This window comes from Triticum dicoccoides, chromosome 7B (assembly GCF_002162155.2).
Source record: "Triticum dicoccoides isolate Atlit2015 ecotype Zavitan chromosome 7B, WEW_v2.0, whole genome shotgun sequence".
Taxonomy (NCBI): Eukaryota; Viridiplantae; Streptophyta; class Magnoliopsida; order Poales; family Poaceae; genus Triticum; species Triticum dicoccoides.
Genome location: NC_041393.1, coordinates 130,094,239 through 130,116,221, shown reverse-complemented (window position 1 = coordinate 130,116,221; position 21,983 = coordinate 130,094,239). Strand labels below are relative to the sequence as shown.

At 51.1% G+C, this 21,983-nt stretch overlaps 1 protein-coding gene across 1 annotated transcript; it reads right to left on the bottom strand.

Annotated features, from left to right (window-relative positions):
- Positions 1-261: 261 nt before the first annotated feature.
- Positions 262-1,263, bottom strand: LOC119338097 (chlorophyll a-b binding protein of LHCII type 1-like). The gene has a single exon (XM_037610393.1). It carries the CDS (start codon positions 1,188-1,190, stop codon positions 390-392), a length of 801 nt encoding a protein of 266 aa, XP_037466290.1. The 5' UTR covers positions 1,191-1,263; the 3' UTR covers positions 262-389.
- Positions 1,264-21,983: the final 20,720 nt, after the last annotated feature.

Here is a 21,983-nt window from a genome sequence, read left to right as displayed (position 1 = left end):
TGCAAAGATCAGACATATGTATCATCCGTGGAGCAGTTTCGAACATTTTATAAGACCTTTTTGGAGTCCAAGGCAGTGTCAGAGAACGTCTTATAATATGTTATGGTGGGAGTGTCAAATTTGGGCGTCATGTATTGACGTAAGTTACCAGCACAAGTCATTGTCTAGCGAAGCAGAGTGTGCGTTGTACTAATTAAATAAACCCAATTGTCCAGGTGATCACTACAAGTAGCTAGAAGCGGGACATGAAGATGAATATCATCATAAGAAAAAAAGAAGATGAATATCGATGAATCAAACAATGCATTTGCACGGATCCTTATAATTTACATCATGGTAGTACATATCAGACCACCCCGCCAGCTCTCAACTCAGCCCTAGTAGGTGTCTTACTTGCCGGGCACGAAGTTGGTGGCAAATGCCCATGCATTGTTGTTGACGGGATCGGTGATATGGTCAGCGAGGTTCTCTAGCGGTCCTTTGGTTGTGACAATGGCCTGCACAAAGAAGCCAAACATGGAGAACATGGCAAGGCGGCCGTTCTTGATCTCTTTCACCTTGAGCTCCGCGAACGCTTCAGGGTCATCGGCTAGGCCGAGCGGGTCAAAGCTGCCTCCAGGGTAAAGCGGGTCAACAATCTCGCCGAGTGGGCCACCGGCAATGCGGAACCCCTCGACAGCGCCCATGAGCACAACTTGGCAAGCCCAAATGGCCAGGATGCTTTGCGCGTGGACGAGGCTGGGGTTGCCGAGATAGTCGAGGCCGCCCTCGCTGAAGATTTGGGAGCCAGCCTTGAACCAAACAGCCTCGCCAAACTTGACACCATTGCGGGCGAGCAACTCAGGGAAGACACAACCGAGCGCGCCAAGCATAGCCCATCGGCAGTGGATCACCTCCAGCTCACGGTTCTTGGCGAAGGTCTCGGGGTCAGCTGAGAGCCCGGCGGTATCCCACCCATAGTCACCAGGGAACTCACCGGTCAAATAGCTCGGTGGCTCACCTGATAGCGGGCCGAGGTAGAGCACGCGGTCAGCCCCGTACCACGGGCTGCTAGAGGCAACTTGCTTTGCCTTTGCCGCAGTCTTGCGCATGGTGACACGTGCCTCACCGAAGAGAGTCGACAATGACACATTCTTCACTGCCTTGCCAGCAAATGCTGAGGAGGAAAGGGACATGGTGGTGGCCGCCATTGCTCTGCTGATCGGAGTTGTCCGAGAGAGAGAGGGGGGCTGGAGTGTGAGATGGCTTGAGAGAACAGAACAGAAGGAGGGGCCTATTTAAGGCAGCAGCGAGCAGAGGCCACGGGGGAGATTGCCTGGTGTACGCTAGCTCACAAGAAGGAGATGGACAGAAAGAAATCGGTAGCTGTGATGCCATTGGTGCAGCGAGAGGATCAGATGCACTTGTGGCTATGGATAACTGGCAATCTCCTTAGTGAGAGGTGATTGGGTTGTGTTGATGTCAAGATCGATCTAGACATTTTCTGGGGTCGTGCGAAAAGAGTGGATCTGTGCTTTTTTGTGACTAAACTATGTTACCTGATCCAAAGTGCCTAATTCATGTTTTTCTTTGACTGGTTACCGTAGTGTATAATTCGAACATGTGGCTGGTGTTAAGTGCAAGGTCTGGACATATGCAATGGTGCAAAGTGAAACTGACACGAATAATGCTAAAAAATGCAGTTTATACTTCCTACAAGAAAGTGCAGTTTATACTATAATCTAAGTAACGACCTTTTTGTCACGAATACACAAAGATTGTGCATTTTTCGTTGATAGGTAGGAGAGAACATAGAGAAGAGGGAGGCACCACACTAGGTGTGGCCGTGTGGGTAGGAGCAGAACAAGGGGTGCTCAGCCCTCTAACACGCAAAATTAAAATGATTGATTCCCAGTCGATTGCACAAAATTTGTTCATACAACCCACAAAAAATATAACCGTGCTATTTTTCTTTAAACTATAGTGTTTGTTTTCAAAGCTCAGAAAAATATTGAAACTTGCACGTTGTGATGGATGATACTCTAGTGACGACTAAATTTAACTAAATCTCAATCGACCGAGAATTAGCAAATCCGATAGAACTAAAATACCATGTACTCCTGGTTGGATATCTCTATCATATTTTTATGTTCGCATTTCTTTACAATTTTAACCTATTTTAAGCCAAATGGTTGAATATAATATTTTTATGGTTCTCGGTGGGAAACGACACCTATGGGATCACAAGAATCCCTACTACGGTTGCGGGGCGCGGGGTTGTGAGAAGAGCAGGACTAGTAATCAACACAAAGATGGTTTACCCAGGTTCGGGCCGCAAGGATGCGTAAAACCCTACGGTCCTGCTTTGGTGGATATATTCAGTGTTCTTGAGCTCTCGAACTAGCTATGGGTGCTGCCTGGTTCCAAAGAGCCGAATCCTTTTCCAGTGCGCCATGGGCCTCCTTTTACAGGCGAAAGGGGCTGCCACAGTGGCACATAGGAGGTGGAAAGTTCTACAGCGCTGCGAGCTTATCGCCCGTATTACAGGACAAGACGCATTTAATGTGTGGCTTAGGTGTCCCTTCACTTTATCAGGGACGGGGGCGAGGCCCGTCCCGTTCGTCGCCGCTCCTCGTTGCTTTGACACGCGCCCTGGCCAGCGATGCATGCGGTGCCATGTAGGCAGGTAAGAAGCTGAGATGGCGCGGTGGTGGAGCCTCCACGAAGGGCTGCATGCTGCCACGCAGGTGCCTGCCCAGCTGGTTGGGTCGGCAGCTGCATGCGAACTGCGGCGGAGGCTTGGCTGGTGTGGGCCTGGCAGTGGCCCCGCTGGCGCCCTTGGCAAAGGTCTTGCCGGGTGGCCCGGCAAGGGTCTTGGCGTGGCGCGCTGTTGTCCCCGGCAAGGACCTTGCCGGGGGTCTTGTAGGTTTCCTCGGCAAGAACCCTGCCGAGGATCGTTGCCTTCCAATTCTCATCTGATCTTGAATATCTTTTGTCTTCACAAAGATCTGCATGCCATCATGGAGGTGCCTCCTGAGTCATGTCCCAATGTGTTTGTTGGTGTTGGAGATGGTGGGCTCGAAGGTGGCTTGCTCCGTTGGTGTGGGCGAGCTGCCCCGGCAAGAGTCCTTGCCAGGGAAACTTGCTTCGCCCATCCTGTCTCTGTGGCCTTGGTCCTTAATGTTGCTTTGTTTGCTTCGTGCCTTTGGCTTCTCTCCGGCTTCCCTCCCTTGCCCTGTTATGCGTGGCCGTGGTGGATGGCCCTGACTGCCCGTGCACAAATAAAGGGGTCAAAAGGAGAGCCCCTACTTTTGTACACCGGCAAGAGCCCCCGGGCCTGGGCCATACATAAGCACGACATGTTGTTGGGCCAGGCCCAGAACGGTGCGCGGGCAGGCGGGGCAGATTTTACCGTGGTAACTGTTCCGTCCGCTGCGCTTCCCCACGGCCCGCGTTGAATGCGTGACATGGGGGTCTTGCGTGCGTGTGTGACCGAAGCATGCTGGCGTCATGTTGTGGTGGACAGTAAAGAGGCGGCTCGCGTGTCTCTTCGAGACCGCAGGGCCGCTGCTCATTTACTGCCCTTACTCGAGAACCGCCGCCCCACACGTCCCATTGCGCCCGTCCTTCGTGCCACGTTCGCTGCATGCATGATGCAGAGCGAATGACAGGCGCATAGGATACAGGAAGTCGCGCGCGTGCGGGCCGATTCCCACGCGCCTTCAATTGAGCGGGGAGGGCGGTCGACGGCCCCGCCCGTGGTCGCCTCAATGGGCCAGATTGGTTGAGAGGGGCGGCCGAGCCTCGCCCTCGCCCCTTTATAAAGAGGGGAGTGGGAGGAGCGGCGCCTCTCAATCCTCCGTCATCTGCTTCTCCCCATTCTCGCTTTCTCCTTCCTTCTGTCATGGCGAGGGGGCGTGGCGACGCTTCATCGGTGGCGGCGAGGGTCTCGGCTCGACAACGCATCGCTCCTCCCCAAGAGCTCGTAGTTGCGGAGCCGCTCGTTAGAGGGAGGGGGAGGGGGCGAGGTCGAGGCCGCCGTGGCGCTCGAGGGAGAGGAGGACGGGGCGGCAGATTGGCTTCACCTCCGCCAGCGGCCCCTCCTCCGGTGGAGGGCCACGTCAGGGACAACCCTTGCGAGTTCTTCATCAGGCTGTGCCAGCCGCCGCGCCGTCGTCTTCACCTTCCGACTCCGTTTGCACGGGAGATGGAGCTGGATCCATCGCAGGCGTTGCGGCTGCATATGAGGGGTTGCGGGAACAGCGGCACATGGGCTGATGTCGAGTTTCCCGCCCCTCACGTCATGTATCTCCATCGAGGGTGGAAGACCTTTGCCCGCGTCCACAGCTTGACGGAGGGGCTCACTCTCCATTTCAAATTAATGGTGAGTGGCCTCCTCTCCGTCAAGATCTTCAGGCTTTTTGGGACTCACGTAAGGTGCTGCGTGGAGAGCTCCTCCGACGATGAAGATTCTTCCTCGAGCGAGAGTGACGGGGAGGACAGCGACAACGACGACGAGGGTAGCGAGCGGCAGGAAGACGGGTCCGACTAGGCGCCGGGCGCGCCGCTCCGGGGCAGCACCGACGACTCCATCATCCGCGTCGTTGGCTCCTTGAATTTCTCGGGGTCGTCTCCTTGGGCGGCTGGCGTTGGGAGGCTGTGGAAGAGGAAGAGGGCAGGCGGCAAGGCCGTCAAGTCGGAGTACGCGGGCACCGACGCCTTCGTAGCGTATTGACGGTCCTGCCGCCTCGTCTTCTAGCTCTTCTCCCGTCATCATCATCACCAGCCTCTCTTCGCGGTGGCCACCGGGATGTTCTCCTGGTGCCTTCTGCTGCTCGTACCTCGCCTAGGCGCCCCTTTTGCCCTTTTGCCTTCTTGTTCCATTTCCTGAGGAGAGGGACAAGAAAGGGATCACGGGCACCTTATCTCTTTTTAGTCTTGTAAGCCTTTGGGCCTTTATTAGATTTAGAACTTGTAATCCCCCTGTTCATGTTTTTCATTCCGTATGAACTTTACCTGTACAGGACGTTTTTAATGAAAAGGGAAGTTTGTCAGGTTTTTCGTTCGCGGGTGAAACCCACGACAAGGAGTGAATCCTTGTTACCATCCAAGATAAACATTTTTCGCCCGGAAACAGGCCTTGCCGTTCCCCCATTTTGCTCGAACTTTCTCACACTCTTGGCAGAGGCATGGACGAGGTGGGTTTAGGCTCCTCGTTCTATTCCCTTGCTTCCGCGGCTACGACCAACTTCGGACGCAAGAGATAATCCCTGGGTATGGAAAGATGGAGCACGGTAGCCTAGAGATAAACGAGGTTTAACATATCCCAGTCCATAACGAAATGCATGATAGAGGATAAAAGACTTATCTGGATCTGCAGCCCCCGGCAATCTTGGCTTGCCGCGGACGGATACTTGTATTTGCAGCCCCCGGCAACTTTGGCTTGCCGGGGTCGGGGCATCGGTCCGTTCCCTTCTCCCAAATAGCTCAGTGGAAATGCTTATGTGTCCTGCAAACCAGAGAGGACAGAGAAGAACAGAGAGACGTGCACTCGACCTCTAAGCTAGGGGTTAGCCGCTGCTAAGCACTATCAACCCTAACCGAGGAGGAGACTCAACCTAGCATGTATACTATAACTTAAGGCGCCAGTGCTTCGTTTATTAGTGCTCAGGGTCTGCGCCTGGCTTTGTACAAAGGGTTACATGCCTTCCCGGCAAGGCTTGTACAAAAGGGTGGCTTGCCGGGAGGCCCGGCAACCGTGCCTTATGGGTAAAACTTGCGAAGATGCTCGATGTTCCAGGAGTTGCTCACTGGAATGGCATCTTCGATCTCCAGGCGGACTGCGCCGGGCCTGGTGACTTGTGTTACCCGATAAGGGCCTTCCCACTTTGGCGTAAACTTGTTGGAATTCTTGGCCGACTGAATGTGCCGAAGAACAAGGTTGCCTTCCTCAAATCTCCTGGCATGAACCTTGCGGCTATGGTAGCGGTGCAAGGCTTGCTGGTAGCGTGCTGCTCTCACAGCCGCCCGGAGACGATCTTCCTCAAGGAGCGTCGCGTCATCCTGCCGCAGTCGCTCTTGCACAAGCTCATCATAAGCGAGCACTCGAGGTGACCCGTATATGATTTCTATGGGGAGAACTGCTTTTGCCCCGTAGATCAGGGCAAAGGGTGTCTGGCCGGTGGCTCGATTTGGCATCATTCTGGTCAACCAAAGAACCACCGGCAACTCGTCAATCCAGCGCCTTCCACTCTTGCGCAGCCTGTTGAAAGTCTTCGTTCTTAAGCCTCGCAGAACTTCAACATTGGCTCTCTCTGCTTGGCCGTTGCTCTGTGGGTGTGCCACGGAGGCAAAACAGACTTTGCTGCCGAGATCTTCAACGTATTGCATGAAGGCATGGCTTGTGAACTTTGTGCCGTTGTCGGTGATGATCCTATTGGGTACCCCAAAACGGCAAACTAGTCATTGAAGAACTTGACGGCTGACTGCGCTGTCACCTTCCTCACTGCTTCCACCTCTGGTCACTTTGTGAACTTGTCGATTGCAACGTACAAGTACTCAAAGCCCCCGACGGCACGGGGGAAGGGGCCCAATATGTCGAGCCCCAGACCGAGAAGGGCCAGGAGAGAGGGATGGTTTGAAGGGCTTGAGCTGGTTGATGAAGTTTCTTTGAATGGAACTGGCATGCTTCACACTTGGTTACTAGTGCCGTCGCATCCTGGAGGGCGGTGGGCTAGAAGAAACCTTGCTGTAAAGCCTTGCCGGCAAGGGCCCCTGACCCTATGTGGGAGCCACATATGCCTCCGTGTATTTCTGCCAACAGCTCTAGTCCTTCCTCCCGGGAGATGCACTTCAATTTCACCCCATTTGGTCTCCTTCTGTACAAAATGTTGTCAACGAATTGGTACAGAGCAGACCGGCGGGCTACTCTTTCTGCCTCTTCCTGCTCCTCAGGAAGCTCTCCTACTTGGAGGAATTTGACAGTGTGCTTCGCCCATGCTGGTGTTGGGGAACATAGCAGAAATTCAAAATTTTCTACGCATCACCAATATCAATCTATGGAGATTCTAGCAACAAGAGAGAGAGAGAGGGAGTGCATCTTCATACCCTTGAAGATCGCTAAGCGGAAGGATTACAAGAACACGGTTGATGGAGTCGTACTCACGGCGATTCAAATCGCGGAAGATCCGATCTAGCGCCGAACGGACGGCGCCTCCGCGTTCAACACATGTACATCCCGAGGACGTCTCCTTCTTCTTGATCCAGCAAGGATAGAGGAGAAGTTGAGGGAGAACTCCAACAACACGAAGGCATGGTGGTGGTGGAGCTCGTGGTATTCGTGCAGGGCTTCACCAAGCACTACGGAGGAGGAGAAAGAGTTGGAGGAGGGAGGGGCTGCACCAAAAGCAAGGGTGCTGCAGCCCTCAAACCCCCCTCTATTTATAGGGTGAAGGGGAGAGGGGCCCGGCCCCTCCAGATCCCAACTAGAGGGGGGGGGGCCAGGAGGGGAGGCTTGCCCCCCAAGCAAGGTGGAGGCGCCCACCTCCCCTAGGGTTTCCAACCCTAGGCGCCTTGGGCCCTTGGGGAGGGGCGCACAAGCCCACTAGGGGGCTAGTTCCCTCCCACATTCAGCCCATTAAGTCCCCCGGGGCAGGTGGCCCCACCCGGTGGACCTCCGGACACCTTTCGGTGGTCCCGGTACAATACCGATAACCCCCGAAACCATTCCGGCGACTGAAACTGGACTTCCCGTATATAAATCTTCACCTCCGGACTATTCCGGAACTCCTCGTGACATCCGGGATCTCATCCGGGACTCCGAACAACCTTCGGTAACCACATACTATTTCCCATAACAACTCTAGCGTCACCGAACCTTAAGTGTGTAGACCCTACGGGTTCAGGAATCATGCAGACATGACCGAGACATCTCTCCGGCCAATAACCAACAGCGGGATCTGGATACCCATGTTGGCTCCCACATGTTCCACGATGATCTCATCAGATGAACCACGATGTCAAGGATTCAAGCAATCCCGTATACAATTCCCTTTGTCAATCGGTACGTTACTTGCCCGAGATTCGATCGTCGGTATCCCAATACCTCGTTCAATCTCGTTACTGGAAAGTCACTTTACTCGTTGCGTAATGCATGATCCCGTGACTAACTACTTAGTCACATTGAACTCATTATGATGATGCATTACCGAGTGGGCCCAGAGATACCTCTCCGTCATACGGAGTGACAAATCCCAGTCTCGATTCGTGCCAACCCAACAAACACTTTCGGAGATACCTGTAGTACACCTTTATAGTCACCCAGTTATGTTGTGACGTTTGGTACACCCAAAGCACTCCTACGGTATCTGGGAGTTACACAATCTCATGGTCTAAGGAAATGATACTTGACATTAGAAAAGCTTTAGCAAACGAACTACACGATCTTGTGCTATGCTTAGGATTGGGTCTTGTCCATCACATCATTCTCCTAATGATGTGATCCCGTTATCAATGACATACAATGTCCATGGTCAGAAAACCATAACCATCTATTGATCAATGAGCTAGTCAACTAGAGGCTCACTAGGGACATGTTGTGGTCTATGTATTCACACATGTATTACAGTTTCCAGTTAATACAATTATAGCATGAACAATAGACAATTATCATGAACAAGGAAATACAATAATAACCATTTTATTATTGCCTCTAGGGCATATTTCCAACAGTCTCCCACTTGCACTAGAGTCAATAATCTAGTTCACATCACTATGTGATTGTAATGAATTCAACACCCATGGGGTTTGATCATATCTCTCTTGTGAGAGAGGTTATTAGTCAACTGGTTTGAACCTTTTAGATCCCTGTGTGTTTTACAAATCTCTATGTCATCTTGTAGATGCAGCTACCACGCGCTATTTGGAACTATTCCAAATAACTGTTCCGCTATATGAATCGGGTTTACTACTCATAGTCATCCAGATTAGTATCAAAGTTTGCATCAACGTAACCCTTTACGACGAACTCTTTTACCACCTCCATAATCGAGAAAATTCCTTAGTCCACTAGTTACTAAGGATAAGTTTGACCGCTGTCCTATGATCCATTCCTGGATCACTCTTGTACCCCTTGACTGACTTATGGCAAGGCACACTTCAGGTGCGGTACACAGCATAGCATACTGCAGAGCCTACGTCTGAAGCATAGGGGACGACCTTCGTACTTTCTCTCTCTTCTGCCGTGGTCATGTCTTGAGTCTTACTCAATATTCACACCTTATAACACAGCCAAGAACTCCTTCTTTGCCGATCTATTTTGAACTCCTTCAAAATCTTGTCACGGTATGTATTCATTTGAAAATACTATTAAGCGTTTTTGATCTATCCTTATAGATCTTGATGCTCAAAGTTCAAGTAGCTTAATCCAGGTTTTTATTGGAAAACACTTTTCAAATAACCCTATATGCTTTCCAGAAATTCTACATCATTTCCGATCAACTATATGTCAACAACATATACTTATCAGAAATTCTATAGTGCTCCCACTCACTTCTTTGGAAATACAAGTTTCTCATAAACTTTGTATAAACCCAAAATCTTTGATTATCTCATCAAAGCATGTATTCCAACTCCGAGATGCTTACTCCAGTCCTTAGAAGGATTGCTGGAGCTTTGCATACTTGTTAGCATCTTTTAGGATTGACCAAACCTTCTGGTTGTATCACATACAACCTTTCCTCAAGCAACTCGTCGAGGAAACAATGTATTGACATCCTATCTGCAAGATTTCATAAATAATGCAGTAACTGCTAATACAATTTCAACAGACTCTTAGCATCGCTACAAGTGAGAAAGTCTCATTGTAGTCAACTCCTTGAACTTGTCGGAAAATATCTTAGCAACAAGTAGAGCTTTCTTAATGGTGGCACCTACCATCATTGTCCGTCTTCCTTTTGAAATCCATCTGTACCTAGCAGCCTTACGACCTTCAAGTAGTTCTTCCAAAGTCCGCACTTTGTTTTCATACATGTATCCTCTCTCGGATTTTATGGCCTCTAGCCATTTGTCGGAATACGGGCCCACCATAGCTTCTCCATAGCTCGTAGGCTCATTGTTGTCTAGCAACATGACCTCCAAGACAGGATTACGTACCACTCTGAAATAAGCAGTACGCGTCCTTGTCGACCTACGAGGTTTGGTAGTGACTTGATCCGAAGTTTCATGATCACTATCATCAACTTCCACTTCAATTGGTGTAGGTGCCACAGGAACAACTTCCTTTGCCCTACTACACACTGGTTGAAGTGATGGTTCAATAACCTTATCAAGTCTCCACCATCCTCCCACTCAATTCTTTTGAGAGAAACTATTCCTCGAGAAAGGACCCGTTTCTAGAAACAATCACTTTTGCTTCCGGACCTGAATTAGGAGGTATACCCAATTGTTTTTGGGTGTCCTATGAAGATGCATTTATCCGCTTTGGGTTCGAGCTTGGCTGAAACCTTTTCACATAAGCGTCGCAGTCCCAAACTTTCAAGAAACGACAGCTTAGGTTTCTCTAAACCATAGTTCAGACGATGTCATCTCAACGGAATTATATGGTGCCCTATTAAAGTGAATGCGGTTGTCTCTAATGCTTAATCCATAAACGATAGTGGTAATTCGATAAGAGACATCATGGTATGCCCCATATCCAATAGGGTGCATCTATGATGTTCAGACACACCATCACACTATGGTGTTCCAGGCGGTATTAGTTGTGAAATAATTTCCACAATGTCTTGATTGTGTACCAAACACATAACTCAGATATTCATCTCTATGATCATATCATAGACATTTTATCCTCTTTTCACGATGATCTTCAACTTCACTCTGAAATTACTTGAACCTTTCAATAATTCAGACTTGTGTTTCATCAAGTAAATATACTTAGCATCTACTCAAATCATCTATGAAGTAAGAACATAACGATATCCACTACGTGCCTCAGCACTCATTGGACTGCACACATCAAAATGTATTACTTCCAACAAGTTGCTTTCTTGTTACATTTCATTGAAAATGAGGCCTTTCAGTCATCTTGCCCATATGGTATGATTTGCATGACTCAAGTGATTCAAAATCAAGTGAGTCCAAACGATCCATCTGCATGGAGTTTCTTCATGCGTATATAGCAATAGACATGGTTCGCATGTCTCAATCTTTTCAAAAATGAGTGAGTCCAAAGATCCATCAACATGGAGCTTCTTCATGCGTTTTATACCAATATGACTCAAATGGCAGTGCCACAAGCAGGTGGTACTATCATTACTATCTTATATCTTTTGGCACGAACATGTGTATCACTACGATCGAGATTCAATAAACCATTCATTTTAGGTGCAAGACCATTGAAGGTATTATTCAAATAAACAGAGTAACCATTATTCTCCTTAAATGAATAACCGTATTGCGACAGACATAATCCAATCATGTTTATGCTCAACGCAAACACTAAATAACAATTATTTAGGTTTAACACCGATCCCGATGGTAGAGGGAGCGTGCGATGTTTGATCACATCAACCTTGGAAATACTTCCAACACATATCGTCACCTCACCTTTAGCTAGTCTCCGTTTATTTAGTAGCCTTTTATTTCGAGTTACTAACACTTAGCAACCGAACCGGTATCTATTACCATGGTGCTACTAGGAGTACTAGTAAAGTACACATTAATATAATGTATATCCAATATACTTCTGTCGACCTTGCCTGCCTTCTTATCTACCAAGTATCTAGGGCAATTCTGCTCCAGTGACCGTTCCCCTTATTACAGAAGCACTTAGTCTTGGGTTTGGGTTCAACCTTGGGTTTCTTCACTAGAGCAACAACTGATTTGCCATTTCATGAAGTATCCCTTCTTGCCCTTGCCCTTCTTGAAACTAGTGGTTTCACTAACCATCAACAATTGATGCTCCTTCTTGATTTCTACTTTCGTGGTGTCAAACATCGCGAATAGCTCAAGGATCATCATATCTATCCCTGATATGTTATAGTTCATCACGAAGCTCTAGTAGCTTGGTGGCAGTGACTTTGGAGAACCATCACTATCTCATATGGAAGATTAACTCCCACTCAATTCAAGTGATTGTAGTACTTAGACAGTCTGAGCACATGCTCAACGATTGAGCTTTTCTCCCTTAGTTTGCAGGCTAAGAAACTTGCCGGAGGTCTCACACCTCTTGACATGGGCACGAGCCTGAAATCCCAGTTTCAGCTCTTGGAACATCTCATATGTTCCGCGACGTTTCAAAAATGTCTTTGGTGCCTCAATTCTAAACCCTTTAACATTACGCACTGAACTATCACGTAGTCATCAATACGTGTATGTCAGATGTTTGCAACATCCACAGACAACGCTCGAGGTTTGGCACACCGAGCGGTGCATTAAGGACATAATCCTTCTGTGCAGCAATGAGGACAATCTTCAGTATACGGACCCAGTCCGCATAATTGCTATTGTCAACTTTTAACTAAATTTTCTCTAGGAACATATCTTAAACAGTAGAACTAAAGCGTGACCTACGACATAATTTGCAAAGACCTTTTGACTATGTTCAGGATAACTAAGTTCATCTAATGAACTCCCACTCAGTTAGACATCCCTCTAGTCATCTAAGTGATACATGATCCGAGTCAACTAGGCCGTGTCCGATCATCACGTGAGACGGACTAGTCATCATCGATGAACATCTTCATGTTGATCGTATCTACTATACGACTCATGTTCGACCTTTCGATCTCTTGTGTTCCGAGGCCATGCCTATACATGCTAGGCTCGTCAAGTCGACCTAAGTGTTTTTCATGTGTAAATCTGGCTTACACCCGTTGTATGCGAACGTTAAAAATCTATCACACCCGATCATCACGTGGTGCTTCGAAGCAACGAACTTTCGCAACGGTGCACAGTTAGGGGGAACACTTTCTTGAAATTTTAGTGAGGGATCATCTTGTTTATGCTACCGTCGTTCTAAGCAAATAAGATGTAAACATGATAAACAACACATGCAAATCATAAAGTGACATGATATGGCCATTATCATCTTGCGCCTTTGATCTCCATCTTTGAAGCGCGGCATGATCACCTTCATCACTGGCATGACTCCATGATCTCCATCATCATGTCTCCATGAAGTTGTCTCGCCAACTATTACTTGTACTACTATGGCTAAAGGTTAGCAATAAAGTAAAGTAATTACATGGCGTTGTTTAATGAATCGCAGGTCATACAATAAATTAAGACAACTCCTATGGCTCCTGCCGGTTGTCATACTCATCGACATGCAAGTCGTGATTCCTATTACAAGAACATGATTAATCTCATACATCACATATATCATTCATCACATCCTTTTGGCCATATCACATCACACGGCATATGCTGCAAAAACAAGTTAGACGTCCTCTAATTGTTGTTGCAAGTTTTTACATGGCTGCTATAGGTTTCTAGCAAGAACGTTTCTTACCTACGCAAAGCCACAACGGTGATATGCCAATTGCTATTTACCCTTCATGAGGACCCTTTTCATCGAATCCGATCCGACTAAAGTGGGAGAGACTGGCACCCACTAGCCACCTTATGCAACAAGTGCATGTCAGACGATGGAACCTGTCTCATGTAAGTGTATGTGTAAGGTCAGTCCGAGCCATTTCATCCCACAATACCGTCGAAACAAGATAGGACTAGTAACGGTAAGCATATTCAACAAAACCAACACCCACAACTATTTGTGTTCTACTCGTGCATAGAATCTACGCAATAGACCTAGCTCTGATGCCACTGTTGGGGAACGTAGAAGAAATTCAAATTTTTTTACGCATCCCCAAGATCAATCTATGGAGATTCTAGCAACAAGAGAGAGAGGGAGTGCATATTCATACCCTTGAAGATCGCTAAGCGGAAGCGTTACAAGAACGCGGTTGATGGAGTCGTACTCGCAGCGATTCAAATTGCGGAAGATCCGATCTAGCGCCGAATGGATGGCGCCTCCACGTTCAACACATGTACAGCCCGGAGATGTATCCTCCTTCTTGATCCAGCAAGGGGAGAGGAGAAGTTGAGGGATAACTCCGACAGCACGACGACATGGTGGTGGTGGAGCTCGTGGTATTCCTGCAGGGCTTCGCCAAGCACTACGGAGGAGGAGAAAGAGTTGGAGGAGGGAGGGGCTGCGCCAAAAGCAAGGTTGCTGCAGCCCTCCCACCCCCCTCTATTTATAGGGTGAAGGGGAGAGGGGCCCGACCCCTCTAGATCCCATCTAGAGGGTGAGGGGCAGCCAGGAGCGGAGGCTTGCCCCCCAAGCAAGGTGGAGGCGCCCCCCTCCCCTAGGGTTTCCAACCCTAGGCGCCTTGGGCCCTTGGGGAGGGGAGCACAAGCCCACTAGGGGGATGGTTCCCTCTGACATTCAACCCATTAAGTCCCCCGGGGCAGGTGGCCCCACCCGGTGGACCTCCGGACACCTTTCGATGGTCCCGGTACAATACCGATAATCCCCGAAACCATTCCGGCGACTGAAACTGGACTTCCCATATATAAATCTTCACCTCCATACTATTCCAGAACTCCTCGTGATGTCCGGGATCTCATCCGTAACTCCGAACAACCTTCAGTAACCACATACTATTTCCCATACCAACTCTAGCGTCACCGAACCTTAAGTGTGTAGACCCTACGGGTTCGGGAATCATGCAGACATGACCGAGACATCTCTCAGGCCAATAACCAACAACGGGATCTGGATACCCATGTTGGCTCCCACATGTTCCACGATGATCTCATCGGATGAACCACGATGTCAAGGATTCAAGCAATCCCGTATATAATTCCCTTTGTCAATCGGTACGTTACTTTCCCGAGTTTCGATCTTCGGTATCCCAATACCTCGTTCAATCTCGTTACCGGCAAGTCACTTTAATCGTTGCGTAATGCATGATCCCGTGACTAACTACTTAGTCACATTGAGCTCATTATGATGATGCATTACCGAGTGCGCCCAGAGATACCTCTCCGTCATACGGAGTGACAAATCTCAGTCTCGATTCGTGCCAACCCAACAAACACTTTCGGAGATACCTTTAGTACACCTTTATAGTCACCCAGTTATGTTGTGACGTTTGGTACACCCAAAGCACTCCTACGGTATCCGGGAGTTACACAATCTCATGGTCTAAGGAAATGATACTTGACATTAGAAAAGCTTTAGCAAACGAACTACATGATCTTGTGCTATGCTTAGGATTGGGTCTTGTCCATCACATCATTCTCCTAATGATGTGATCCCGTTATCAATGACATTCAATGTCCATGGTCAGAAAACCATAACCATCTATTGATCAACGAGCTAGTTAACTAGAGGCTCACTAGGGACATGTTGTGGTCTATGTATTCACACATGTATTACAGTTTCCAGTTAATACAATTATAGCATGATTAATAGACAATTATCATGAACAAGGAAACACAATAATAACCATTTTATTATTGCCTCTAGGGCATATTTCCAACAGCCGGAGCATGTGGCTCAACGACAAGGACTAAAGGCATCTCTTCCGCCATGGGAGTGGTCGTCTCTACGGCCATGGCCCGAGGCCCTGCCGGAGTTGGCTAACCCATGGTAGGATCGGCATCCACGACAACATCCTCGCCAGTGGATCCGGGGAGCTCGGTGGGGAAGTACTTGCTGGGACCTAGCTTCCTCCACTTGTTCTGCCCGGCTGATGGTTCGACGGATGGCTGAGTTAGCTGAAGCACAAAAGTACCTGGTTCCACAGGTAGCTTGAGGGCAGCGCGCTTTGACAAGTAGTCGGCAATGTCGTTCTCTGTCCGAGGGACGTGCTTCGCTTGTATACCATCAAAGTGCTCCTCTAGATTCCTCACTTCATCCACGTAGGCCTCCATCAACGGGCTTTGGTAATCTTTGTTGATATGTCTAACGACGAGTTGCGAGTCGCCCCTGACGATGAGCTTTTTGACTCCGAGGTCCGCCGCGATCCTGAGACCGGCAAGCAAACCCTCGTACTCGGTGGTGTTATTGGTTGACATCTCCCGAGGAAAATGCATTTAGATGACGTACTTGAGGTGCTCTCAGGTGGGTGCGACAAGCAGCACACCAGCACCGGCGCCTTGCAGTGAAAAGGCCCCATCAAAGTACATGATCCAGTTGCGGCTTGTTTCCTTGCCGGGGGGAGTGGTTTCCTGTACCTCTTCGTCAGGCGTCGAGGTCCATTCTGCAACAAACTCCGCCAAGACTCTGCTTTGAATCGTCGAGGTACTTTCAAACCTTAAACCGAAGCTCGACAGCTCCAGGGCCCATTCCATGATCCTCCTCGTTGCATCTGGGTTATGCAGTATCCGTTGCAACGGGAGGTGGGTGACCATGGTGATTTCATGTACTTGGAAGTAATGGCGCAGCTTCCTCGAGGCCATAAGGAGGCCGAAGAGCAATTTTTGCACACCTGAGTACCTCGACCTAGCTCCCTGCAAGAGGGAGCTGACGAAGTAAACCGGGTGCTGCACCATCTTCTTCTTTTGCGCCACTTCACCCAGCCGTGCGGGGCCTGCCATACTGGCGTCAGCCCCTACCAGGGACTCAGTCTTGCCGGGACCGAGTCCTGCCGGGGAGGATTCTGGCCCACCATCCATTGACTCTGTCGCTGCCGCTGCCTCTTCATGGACCTCTCTCTGCACCACTAATGCGGCGCTAACCACTCGATTTGTTGCCGCCAGATATAGCAGCAACGGTTCCTGTGGTTTGGGCGCAACCAGCATCGGGGCAGAGAGAGGTACTTCTTCAAGTCTTGCAGCGCCGCCTCGGCCTCTGGGGTCCACTCTACTGGGCCTGTCTTCTTCAAGATCTTGAAAAAGGGAAGGGCACGCTCCACAGACTTGGAGATGAATCTGCTCATGGCGACAATGCAGCCAGTGAGCCGACGCACGTCCTTGATCCGTTTGGGTGCCTCAATCTGCTCGATGACCCTGATCTTGTCTGAGTTTGCCTCAATCCCGCGCCGTGACACAAAGAACCCAAGAAGCTTGCCGGACGGGACACCGAAAACACACTTCTCAGGGTTCAATTTGAGGTTGATCTTGCGCAGGTTTCCAAATGTTTCCTCCAGATCTTGCACAAGTGTTGCTTTGTCCTTGGTTTTGACCACTATGTCATCCATATAAGCTTCCATATTTCTATGTAGCTGGGGCTCAAAACCAATTTGGACTGCTCTTGCAAAGGTTGAGCCATCACTCTTCAACCCGAAAGGCATCCGTAAAAAGCAATACGTACCACATGGGGTGATGAATGCTATCTTATCCTCGTCCTCTTTTGTCATGAAGATCTGGTGGTACCCTGAGTAGGCGTCGAGGAATGACAACAGGTCACACCCAGTCGTGGAGTCAACAATCTGGTCGATGCGCGGTAACGGGAAGGGATCCTTTGGACAAGCCTTATTGATGTCTTTATAATGAATACACAGTCTCCACTTCCCGTTTGCCTTGCGCACTACTACCGGAATGGCCAGCCACGTTGGACGGAGTACTCCTCTTATCAAGCCTGCCGCCTCTAGCTTCCTGATCTCCTCTGTGATGAACTCTTGCCTCTCCAGAGCTTGCTTCCTGACCTTCTGCTTGACGGGCCGCGCATGAGGATAGACAACAAGATGGTGCTCAATCACTTCCCTGGGAACGCCGGGGATGTCAGAGGCTTGCCATGCAAACACATCGACATTTGCCCGCAGGAAAGTGACGAGCTCGCTTTCCTATTTGCTGTCAAGGGTGGAGCTTATGGTAAAAGCCCCACCCGTGCCGTCCTCCTTGACGGGCACCTTCTTGGTCTCTGGTGGGGCAGCTCTGGACTTCTTGCTCTTGCCGGCGGATCTCTCTGGCATGTCCTCAACAGGAGCGCAACACCCCAAAGAGGCGCGCTTGCCGGAGTGGGTGAGGGGTCTCGCCGGTCTTCTTCCCTCTCGGGGCTCCGTCGGCAGGAGTAGGTGCCTTAGCGGTAGCTGCTGCAACCGCTTCCCGGTAGAGTTGGTCAGCGCAAATCAACGCATCTTTCTTGTCAGAGGGGACGGTGATGATGTTCATCAGCCCGGGCATCTTCAGCATGTTGTAGGCGTAGTGTGATGCCGCCATGAACTTGGCTTGTGTCGGGCGGCCGAGGATCCCATTGTAGGGCAAGGGGATCTCGGCTACATAAAAAACAATCCTCTGCGTCCTGTGGTTTAGTTCGCCTTCTAACATCACGGGCAGCATGACCTTTCCCTTTGGCTAGCTCCTCCCGGGTTAACCCCTTGGAACGTGCCCGTCTCCTCGAGGTCTTCATCAGGGATCTATAGCCTCTTGACCACAACAGGCGAGATCAAGTTCAGACCGGCCCCGCCGTCAACCAACATTTTTGTCACCTTGAGGTTGCGGATCGTTGGTGAAACCAACAACGGCAAGCACCCGACCGCAGTAGTGCGGTCAGGGTGGTCCTCGGTGTCGAAGATGATGGGCGTGCTAGACCATTTCAGCGGCTTCCGTGCATCGAACGATGGCTCCACCGCTGACTGCTTGAGCTGGCGATGGGATGTATGTAGTGAGGCGCCACCATCGACGCACATGGCTTCTGTGGCTTTTTGGAACTCGTGGTCACCGGACTCATCGTCCTCGTCATGATCATCGTCTTCCTGCTTCTTGTCACGGCCCCGGGTGGGCCTCTCCTGCTGAGTATCTTTGCCACGACGACCTCCTTGGCCGCCATGTTTCTTGCCGGATCCCTCGGCGCCCTCTTGGCCCTTCTCCTTGTCCCGCCGCTCATACTCGGCCTTCTGCTTCTCAACGAGCAGCTCTACTTGCCGGAAGTTTTGGAGGTCACGACCCTTGGTGCGGTGGATCTTGCAATACTGCTTGTCGGAGCCCCCTGGCTTGTCGGCAGCCGCCAAGGCCCGACAAGCAACACACCCGACAACCTCCTTGCCAGGGTCGCCACCCTTGGTCTTCTTGGTGGCGCCGGTGTCGTCGGATCCCTTGACGGCAAGCATGGCCTTGCCCTTGCGCTTCCTGTTACGGCGCCGACCCTTCTTCGCCGGGGTGGCGGTATCTCCCGTGGAGTCGGTTTTCGTGCCGGCATCTTCGCCAGGGTACTTCCTCCCCTCTTCAGCGCGAGCGCATCGATCGGCTAGAACATAAAGCTCGGCCACATCCTTGACCTTGTTCATCGCCAACTCCTCACGCATCTTGCGGTTGTGCACATTCTGGTGGAATTCACTGATCACAGCGGCATGATGGACGTCGGGGATGTTGCACTGCACTCGACTGAACCTTTGGATGTACTTACACAAGTTTTCTCCTTCCTTCTAGGGGATGATGTGCAAGTCACTCGCCTGGCCATGAGCTTGGTGGCCTCCGGTAAAGGCGCCAACAAACTCATGGCACAGATCCGCCCAAGAGGAAATGGAGTCCATTGGCAAGTGCATCAACCATGACATAACATTAGGCTTGAGTGCCAACGAGAAGTAGTTGGCAAGCACCTTATCGTCGCAGGCCCTAGAAGCTTGCATCGCAATGGTGTAGATGCTGAGGAACTCCGACGGGTGAGTCTTGCTGTTGTACTTCTCACCAACGTCGGGTTTGAACGTGCGGTGGGAGGGCCACTGGAACTGCTCCAGCTCACGGGTGAAGGCTGGGCAACCCACCTTGTAGGATAGGTCACCGTAGCCTCCCGGTGCTGGGTGGTCCGTAGTGGGCCCTGCCCGCCTGCCCGACTGGTGGCGTGCGTCACGTTGGCGCTCTATGGTGGTTCGAGCGTCTTCATGAGCTCGCTCCCGAAGAACTTGGCGCTGGTCGCGGTGGGTTAGCGGGTCGGACGACGCGATGGAAATATCATCACGAGCATCGTCACGACGGGTCGTCACCTGCAGTGGCCAGTGCGGAGGAGGGGAGTGCACCATGGCCGCATCGCCCCTGGCCCGACCTCCGCTGCCATGCAGCGGCTCGATGGAGCGACGACCTGCGGGTCCCTTCGGCCGCAACTCGTCGTTGTTGGCGATGCCGATGAGGCTCCGGACGGTGGCCCTCCATTCGTCAAGCTTCTCTTTGGTGGGAGGAAAGTCGAGAAGCAGCTGCGCACGTGCCAGGGCTTCTGCTGGCGTGGGCGGTGGCGAGAGCTGGGTGGACTGCAATGCGCTTCGACTTCTAACCATGTTAGAAGGAGCCCCATCACAGCCCCGCAGCCGTCCGCCACCTTTGTCAGCGCCTCGGTGCGCATGCTGGCCCCCCTCATCCTGTGAGGGGCGCATGGGACTCTTCCCAGGGTGGCGCCCAGGGTCATCAGCAGGGCGGCGCTGCTCATAGCGCACGACCAGAGAAGAGCACGCCGTGGGTGCTGGCGTTGGCGTCTTGGAGGTCGTCGTGCCACCAGTTGGCGGCATGACGACACCCCTGGAGGGCCCCGCGCCGCCTGCGGGGGGGGGGGACTCCGTCTCTAGAGCCAGCGCCGCACGGCTCGTCGTCTGTCATATGAACGGTGCTGCCCACCGGGCCTAGACCGCCAGGGTGATGTGGGTGTTCGTGGTCCACGCCACGGGTTCTCTCCATGACTGGCCCGCTACTGGTCCGCCGGTACTAGCAGTCCGGTCCCGGACGAACCGATCGCCATGGTCGTCTTCTTCTTAGGAGCCATGGCGATGATGAACTGCTGGGCGAACTACTAGACCAGATTCTCACAATAGCGCCCCCTACGTGGCGCGCCAAAGATGTCGGTGGGAAACGACACCTATGGGATCATAAGAATCTCTACTACGGTTGCGAGGCGCGGGGTTGTGAGAAGAGCAGGACTAGTAATCAGCACAAAGATGGTTTACCCAGGTTCGGGCCGCAAGGATGCGTAAAACCCTACAGTCCTGCTTTGGTGGATATATTCAGTGTTCTTGAGCTCTCGAACTAGCTATGGGTGCTGCCTGGTTCCAAAGAGCCGAATCCTTTTCTAGTGCGCCATGGGCCTCCTTTTATAGGCGAAAGGGGCTGCCACAGTGGCACACAGGAGGTGGAAAGTTCTACAGCGCTGCGAGCTTATCGCCCGTATTATAGGACAAGACGCATTTAATGTGTGGCTTAGGTGTCCCTTCACTTTATCGGGGACGGGGGCGAGGCCCGTCCCGTCCATCGCCGCTCCTCCTTGCTTTGACACGCGCACTGGCCAGCGATGCATGCGGTGCCATGTAGGCAGGTAAGCAGCTGAGGTGGCGCGGTGGTGGAGCCTCCACGAAGGGCTGCATGCTGCCACGCAGGTGCCTGCCTAGCTGGTTGGGTCGGCAGCTGCATGCGAATGGCGGCAGAGCCTTGGTTGGTGTGGGCATGGCAGTGGCCCCGCTGGTGCCCTTGGCAAAGGTCTTGCCGGGTGGCCCGGCAAGGGTCTTGCCATGGCGTGCTGTTGTCCTCGGCAAGGACCTTGCCGGGGGTCTTGTAGGTTTCCTCGACAAGAACCCTGCTGAGGATCATTGCCTTTCAATTCTCATCTGATCTTGAATATCCTTTGTCTTCACAAAGATCTACATGCCACCATGGAGGTGCCTCCTGAGTCCTGTCCCAATGTGTTTGTTGGTGTTGGAGATGGTGGGCTTGAAGGTGGCTTGCTCCGTTGGTGTGGGCGAGCTGCCCCGGCAAGGTTCTTGCCGGGGCTGCCCCGGCAAGAGTCCTTGCCAGGGAAACTTGCTTCGCCTATCCGGTCTCTGTGGCCTTAGTCCTTGATTTTGCTTTGTTTGCTTCGTGCCTTTAGCTTCTCTCCAGCTTCCCTCCCTTGCCCTGTTACGCGTGGCCGTGGCGGGTGGCTCTAACTGCCCGTGCACAAGTAAACGGGTCAAAAGGAGAGCCCATACTTTTGTACACTGACAATGGTTCACCCATTGTTGTGTGTTCAATGCAATATGCTTGTCAATGATTTGAGCTCGTTGGTTTGCATCAACTTAAATAAAAAGCATAACCTT